Source organism: Camellia sinensis, chromosome 6 (assembly GCF_055761805.1).
Source record: "Camellia sinensis isolate YWXY chromosome 6, ASM5576180v1, whole genome shotgun sequence".
NCBI classification, from domain to species: domain Eukaryota; kingdom Viridiplantae; phylum Streptophyta; class Magnoliopsida; order Ericales; family Theaceae; genus Camellia; species Camellia sinensis.
In genome coordinates, this window is record NC_138966.1 from 65,650,161 (window position 1) to 65,658,450 (window position 8,290).

At 39.7% G+C, this 8,290-nt stretch overlaps 1 protein-coding gene across 1 annotated transcript; it reads left to right on the forward strand.

Annotated features, from left to right (window-relative positions):
- The first annotated feature begins 202 nt into the window (after positions 1–202).
- LOC145793334 (uncharacterized) lies at positions 203–7,596 on the forward strand. The gene is made up of 5 exons (XM_082876138.1): positions 203–271; positions 4,112–4,320; positions 6,641–6,989; positions 7,311–7,326; positions 7,547–7,596. The coding sequence occupies exons 1-5, from the start codon at positions 203–205 to the stop codon at positions 7,594–7,596; spliced, it is 693 nt and encodes a 230-aa protein (XP_082732264.1).
- The last annotated feature ends 694 nt before the right edge of the window (positions 7,597–8,290 follow it).

The window sequence follows — 8,290 nt, forward strand, 5'->3', positions numbered from 1 at the left end:
GGCTAGGATTTTAAATGAGTAATCGCAGAATCCTCAATTTAAATTCCATTGGAGATGTGCAAAAAATAAAATTGTCAACCTTTGTTTTGCTGATGACCTTATGGTCTTTTGTAAGGGGCATGTCCAATCTATCAGGCTCATTAAACAGGGTCTGTTGGAGTTCCATCTTTGTCGGGGCTAGCCCCTAATCTTAACAGGAGTCATGTCTTTTTCTCTGACTGTGACTACTCTCTTAGAAAGGATATTCTTGATGTCATTCAGTTTCAAGAAGGTAAGTTACCTGTGAGATATTTGCGGGTGCCTCTCATTACTACCAGATTGAAGGCTACTGATTGCCACAGTCTTGTCACCAGAATCACTAACAAGATCCAGTCTTGGACTAACAAAGTGTTATCTTACGCTAGTAGGGCCCAATTGATTAGTACTATTTTGTATTCTATGCAAGTATTCTAGTCTTCTCTGTTTATCCTCCCTAAGAAAGTTATTGTCACGCCCCAAACCCGCCCCTAAAAGTTTGGGCATGACCTATTCAGAAACAGACATGTAACCTGGTAACATAATATATGGGGCCTTATCGGAAGAACGAAAAAAAATGGAAATAATGAAACATATAAACTCCATTGAGCTACTTCTACATGCCAGGATCTCATTCATCACATGCATTATAGTGGATAGATAAAGTTCCAAACTATATCCCGGAGCATATACATACATATTTACAGTCCCTGCCCTATGATTGGGCGTATACACAAACAAACATGAAAGTTATATACATCAAATAGATGGACACCCATAAGCAAGTCAACATCTTAACAACTTAACAAAATAAATGGCTTATACAGTGCCTGGACATATGAAGGTTGACACAAGAAAGCGGGCGTCTTGGCTAGGACTGACCACCTGATTGGTGACCTACAGAACAGATATAACAGAGAGTGAGTCGGGCTCAGTGAATAGTAATACGCAATTAAAATGACGCTTAACTTGAAACATAATACATATCAATGCATATAAAAATGCAGAGTTCATATAGTTAGTCTGATTTTGTGCTAAGTACATGACGGCCTTAGGTCCAATCCTGCAACATAAACATAATGGCTATAAGCCCTTGAAACGTGGTGGCACGAGGCCCTTAAAACATGTGGCACGAGGCCCTTGAAACATGTGGCACACGACCCTTGAAACATATGGCACGAGGCCCTTGAAACATGGTGGCTATAAGCCCTTGAAACTTGTGGCATAAAGCCCTTATAACATATGGCACTAAGGCCCTTGAAACATGTGGCATAAAGCCCTTGAAAGATTGGCATAAAGCCCTTGAAACTTGTTTGACCTTGTAACATATTTAAAATTGTAACATATGCTTGAAACATACCTCAACATACTTGAACTTGTAACATGCTGGAAACATGCTTGAAACATACTTGAACATCATTCATTAATTCAAACGGAACATATCATAACTAGAGCATTTCTTGTTGTATCATATCATTCTCGTACGCTTACCAAGGAGAGACTAATTCACATTCTCATGAGGGTCACACAATAATGCTAAACTTTGCACTTATATCGCAGATTCTGAATAACTTCCAATTTATAAGCAACATAGCAAAATAACTTCAAACTCATATGGATACACATAGCTACTTTTATATTTACTCAGAATCCGTTCTCTAGGAATGAACATAAATTCTTTTAGGTAAATGGCTTAATTCACATGCTCTATTAATCAGTAGCACACACCTTTGTTTAATCGTTCTTATATGTTAACATAGTTACCTTGCCTTGTAATTAACAGAGTCTTAATGGTAATCGTTACATCATTCCCATGAGTTGACATAATTAACGCAAAGTTAACAGGACATTCCTGATAAATAGTAATGAAAAGTAAGCACATTTTCATTAGATTACAGATGACTTTATCGGTTTCACAATTTCACAGTTCGGCCCATGGCCTGAGGGGTTCACACATTCACAATAGCCTTTAGGTTTCATAGATTCACAACTTATCACATCGGCCTTCGGCCCTTTGGATTCACAAGTTCACAAGTTTGGCCCTTGGCCCCATAGCTTCATAAGTCACAAGTCGGCCCTTGGCCTCATAGGCTTGATCTTCACAAATGGCCCTTGGCTACATAACTTCATATTTCACAAGTTCACAAGTTCTTTTGATGTTTTCACAATTTCATAATGTTTCTCACACAGCATACATAACTTCACAAACCCTTTTGAAGTTTCCATAATGTCACAGTGTATCTCACATAGCATGCATAACATATATGTCAACATAATTCTTACGACGAAGATTTAACGTCAATAACGATAAATGGTTAAAGGTACATCGAAGTACTACTACTCACAGCGTTGAGATGACGTGTTGCTTCCTCTCAGAGTGTGCCCTGCACACAATCATAGCTTGCAAATTAGTTTCCCTTCCTTCTTAAATCATTAAGAAATCATTTCCTGAGTCATGACACTTCGCATGAATTTATAACCATCTTAGGATCATCAGAAAAATATTCTAAAAATACAAGAGAGTTGAGCATGCAAAACAGAAGAGATCAGTTTTTTGGACCTGGGCCGCACGTGCGGCCGGACCCTCCGCTCCAGCGGCCATACATCGCACGTGCGGTCCCCCGTCACTGCTCGAGCGGCCCAACTGCAGTAGCCAAAATCCATTTTTTCTTCCTTCTCCGCTCGAGCGGCCATGTCATTGTTTTGGGATAACTCGATTTTAACTCAAAGTTTAGCATCACCACTTCATTTTACATGCAATTCAAGATGAAATTCATGCAAAATATGGACCCAACTTCACTACAACATGAATTATCATTTGAACATCACAAGATAAACATGATTAAAAACTTGATCAAGTCACTATTCTTTCAACTTTCATCCCTTAATTTAAATTCCTCAACATAACGCATTACATAGATATAACTTCATGGGTTTGACATGGAAATCAAAGATTAAAGTAGAATTCTTACACAACACTTAAGTTATATCCCAAAATACTCAATTGATGAGCATAACTTGTTAATCACATAAAAATCACACATAACTCTTCATTACAACCCTAGTAATTTTCATATAAAATTGGCAACCCTTCCTCATAATTGAAAGGAGAATTCTCACACATAGTTAAGATAAAGTTTATGTAAAATAAATTTGGCATACCTTGGCTTCACAAATCTCCAAGATCCTTCTAATTTACTCTCACTTTCCTTCCTAGTTGAACTTTCCCTTTGTTCCCTTTTTCTCTTCTTTCGTTTTTTTTTTCCTCTCTAGGAGATATATCAAGTGTTTGATCAAGCTTAAGAGGACTTGGCTTAATATATTTATATATAAATGCATATAGGACAAAATTCAATCGTTTAATCATTCCGAAATTGAAATTTCGTAATCATGCTTAATATTACTTAAAAATTATGCTGATCACAGATATATAATCAATTTCAGATAATTAAGCCGTTACGGCTTCCAATTCTTGATTCAAACATTCTAGATGTAACAGATACTTTGCTTGTTCAACAGATAGACATCCTTACACATGGAGTTCACTTACTCAGCCGTAATTTCTCATGGGATTTTACAGTAAACATTTAAAAACACAAAAGAAGGACTGAAAATATATCAGATAGCATATACGAGGGTCGGGTTATTACAGTTATTAAGGAGGTTGAATCTATTTGTAGAGCTTTTCTGTAGTCTGGTCTTGAGCTAAAAAAAATTTGGGGCTAAGGTTGCTTGGGATAGAGTGTGTGCTCCTAAATCTAAAGGTAGAGTTTTAAACCTATGGAGATATGGAACAAAGCTGCGGTGTCTAAATATCTGGTTCATGGTGTCTGGTGGGGAACAATCCATGTGGTGTCAGTGGGTTAAATCCTATTTGTTAAGAGGTCATAGTTTCTGGGAGGTAAAAACACCTAATGACCCTTCTTGGGTTTGGAGGAAGCTCCTATCACTTAGAGAGTTAATCTGCCCTTTGATTAAATACAAAATTGGTGATGGTGTGGGTACTTTTCTGTGGTATGACAATTGGCATCCCTTGGGTCCTTTATGTGTTAAACATGGTTCCTAAATTATGTATGATACTGCCCTAAATAGCCAGACTAAGGTCAAAGCTGTTGTGGGTGAGGGAGGGTGGGCTTGGCCTAATGCTTCCTCTTGGGAGATCAGGGAAATCAATGCCAACACTCCATATGATTTCAAACCATCAACCTGCTGTGTTGATAGGGTTATCTGGACCCCTAGTACAGATGCTAAAGTTAGTATTGGCTTAGCTTGGAAACAATGCAGAAAGAAATGGCCTCCTGTCAGGTGGGCTGGTGTTTTATGGGGTCCTCACTCTATACCTAGAACCAAGTTTATAGTTTGGATGGCAATTCTTTTTATGTTTTCTTTTTATTTTTTTTTGGGTGAGTAAGTCATAAAATAAAGACAATGAAATGTACAAGTTTACAAGGGGCATACCCCAGGCACGCCCAACGACAAATAAATGACAATTACAGAATCTATGTAATACGAACACTACATCCCCCTCTAAGGAAGGGAGGAGAAATACAACACAACCCCACAAAACAGAAGAACAACAAAAAACAACATAACTAAATTTTGCCCATATATCCTTTTTGTCCCCAAGTAACCCCTACTATCAGAGATAATAGATGGTAACTTGGGGTGGATATATGGGCGAAGACACAAATTACACACCACAAAACTAGTTAAACATAACATACATACACAAAAAGCTACAACCCACAAGCTCGATCCAAAAGGATAGCCACCCCTACAAGCCGCCAGTCTTTACCGAAGATAAGCACATGGAGTCCAATAAGCCTTCCACTCCTCACAGCCGTGACATCCTAGCCACTAACCAAAGCCATGACAGAGGAAAAAATCTACCCCACGATAAATCTCAACAGAGTCACATGAAGCTAGCACGAGCAGTAACCATCATCAACGATCTTGAGAGTTGTAGCGAAACAACAATAGCCCCATAGTAACAGACCAATACACAGCCAAAAATCGCATAAGATCAAACATCACATCCCCCAGTCCCTACCTTGGTAGATCACAAGTCTCAAACCCCATGGCAGTGTACCCTTCACTCCATGTCAGGCGTGGCAATACAATCAATTAGGATGGGTCACATGAAGACAAGAAGTAACCAAAAATCGGTAGCTATCCTCCTGCTCATCTCCTAATCTCTAACTCAGCAAGTCATCGAACCACAATTCCTCATAGGAGTGACCCCTCAATCACTCTTGGCGGAGATGGCTCAAAACTCACCTCGTATTGAGTCACATGAGGATCACACGATCAATCAAAATGAAAAAATCAACTATAGCTGGTCCGCTACAATATGGCTCCACGTGATGATGTACTTGTAGCATAAATTCCACATGGTGACCTCCAAGAAAAACAATCCACATGTGGTTTTGGAAACACCGTGGGCCACAAAACCAGCAAAAAATCCACCACGTGACCCACCCACAGCATTAGCAAATATATTGAAGTCAAATTGAGTACACTCCCACGGAACCCAATATATCCTCAAAACACACTGATAAACCAATAAAATATCAACACACTAACCCAAAAGTTGGGTTATCTCTCCCATAAAAAGAAATCTACCTTGACACAAATCATCCACTATACACAAAATCTCATATGGTGAAGTTATCCCATACACACGCAGCAGACAAATTGTCTTCCCTATGTATCAACCTACCAGAAAAGACTATAGAGAGATACATCAGAAGCTTCACCTGCAGACCTGCTACATCCATGCGGATGACAGAAAACAACACTCAAAGGCAAGAAACACAGCCTACGCGGCACCGCAATCGAGACACTCGCCAAGAGCGTGCAACACACCTCAGCATTAAGCTTCAACAACCTCAATCCAGATGCAATGACGCCGGACTATCAAAACAACCTATCACCGATGGGAATGAAACCACTGAAAAACCAGCAACATTTGAACAAGACCAGTCCAGCTCAAAAATGCTACCCTGTTTAAACAAGACCAGTCCACTACAGCGCTGGAGAAAGACTAGCCATCACTGGGAGCTTTCTCTCACTAGGAAGTGAGAAACCCACAAACTGGATAGAAAGTGGACTTAACAGCAATATACTGTTCCAGCCTTGCACCCTGTAAATTAAAGCAGCCATCCACATGAAACAACCAGCATAACCAGATCTTCAGGCTTGACTATATCTTCTACACAGATGCAAACCTTCATTTAACTAAGCAAATTTGCCAGAGTTGCAGGTTCACATCCAAACTAGGTCCCACCTACAAGCACACCAACCTACTAAAAAGAGTGGTTGGATGTCCATAACAAACACAGTAACCATGGACTGTAACATCCATGGCCGAACCTGAGGATACATAGAACGAACCTGTGCATAATCATAAACAAACCACCGGAGATAGACCCTCTGTCGGGAACATTACTCACTCACACTCAAATTAATGGGCAGAGGAGCTAAAACAAACTGGCCGGACTGCACCAGAGATCACCACCATGAAATACCATCGGGGGGAGCTTTCTCTCTCTAGATTCTAGGGAGAGAGGCTCTACTTTCTTCCCCAATCAGCCTAAAGAGCTGGATTGATGGAAATTCTTGGTAGGTTGATTACAGGGGACAGACTTCTAATGTTTGGGCTAAATTCTAACCCAGTTTGCCCTCTATGTGGTTGTGATGGGGAGAACCATGATCACCTCTTCTTCCAATGCCTTTTCTCATCTAAGGTGTGGGATGTTGTTCTTGCCAAGTGTAATGCTAATTGGTCTAGCCCCACTTGGCTAGGTTTGATTGATATGGTGTCTAGGGAATGCAAGGGTAAATCCCTGGCTACTAACATTAGGAAACTGAGTTTCTGTTGCACTGTGTACCAAGTTTGGTTAGAGAGAAACAATAGGGTTTTTAGTAAGGAAAGGAAACCTGAAGAGGTTGTCCTTCAAACCATCATTTCTATGGTAAGATATAGAGATCTTGTTTTCAAGAATATTAAGAGGTCTCCATCTAATGCTTGGTTCCTTCAAAAATGGAGGCTGTCCACAAATATCCTCAAAACCTGAGTGGAGATTATATTGAGGGTTGAGTGTAGTGAGCATACATTGAGGGTCGAGTGAAGTGAGCTTCTAAAGGGAGGATTATTATAAACTGCTATACTAATTTTGCTTTCAGGGACATACACATGAAGATGACTTCCATACATGAGTGTTGTGAGAATATTTTATGTGGGTCGAGTGATGTGAGCTGGATAGTGAGTGCTAATTATTTGTTGTATTTTGCAGGTACTAATCCAAGCTGGTACAGTGGTACGGGAGTTTCTTGTAGAGGGTTAAGTGATATGAGCCATAAATTTTCTTGGAGTGTATTTTGTCTTTTGCTTGGTTTTGAAATGACTTGTTTCCAATTGTTCCTTGTGGGTTGAGTGATTTAGCTACTAAAATAGTAAGGCTTGGTACATATTGTTTGGGCTGTGATGTCTTTATGATATACTTCATTTGTGTGTGCTTGTTTTTCTCAGGTCCAAGTGACATCTCTTGGGATGAGTTGGACTGTGTAGTTGAAAGCTAGTTGGCTGTTCACATAGTGGAGTTTGGAAGGGCATCCGTGGATCCAGGCTGTAGCTATGCGCCAGGCCCAATGCAGCTCCGAATGGAAAATCTGTGTCTTTAATTTTATTTGATATTTATATCCTCATCACCCCTCCACGTGTTGTGTATTTTGTCAGTACATGTGGTTTTTCTAGTTATGGGAAACTCTTTATAATATGTTTCTTTTGTGGCTTACCCATATGGACTGTATATGGGTAAGCCTTTTTCATGGCAGAGCTCGCGACCGATCAGCCTTTCGGTAAGCTTTCAGGTAAGCCTCTGGCCAACCATCCAGGAATAGCAGATGGTAAACATAGTGACTTAAGCGCACCAATGCAAATGCAATGCAAAGAAACATATAAGTGTAGATAAAATTTCATATCATTAATTTCAAGTCAAGTTCTCTAATTTTCCCAACAGAGTCGCCAGAAACTGTAGCTTGACTTTTTCACGCCCCCTTTCGAAAGCTCAGAATAAGCCCTACAGTTTGGACTTCCGCGGTTCTGAATCTAATCTCACAAGTGCAATGTGAAATAGATAAACATAAAAGAGTTCGAGTTCAGCAAATCTTTTGGAAAATTGATTTTGAATCAAAAATGTCAAAATTGGACTGCTTTGCCAGATACAGAGTCACCACATAAATATTTTATTTTTAGGAAATTTAGGAAACCCAT

Excerpts from the sequence above, each read along its gene's own strand:
- LOC145793334 (XM_082876138.1), top strand. The coding sequence starts at position 203 with ATGTCTTTTTCTCTGACTGTGACTACTCTCTTAGAAAGGATATTCTTG. Across the intron at positions 272-4,111 it reads TGTCATTCAGTTTCAAGAAG|ACTAAGGTCAAAGCTGTTGT; the intron begins GTAAGTTACCTG and ends CTAAATAGCCAG. Across the intron at positions 4,321-6,640 it reads AAGAAATGGCCTCCTGTCAG|GTTGATTACAGGGGACAGAC; the intron begins GTGGGCTGGTGT and ends AATTCTTGGTAG.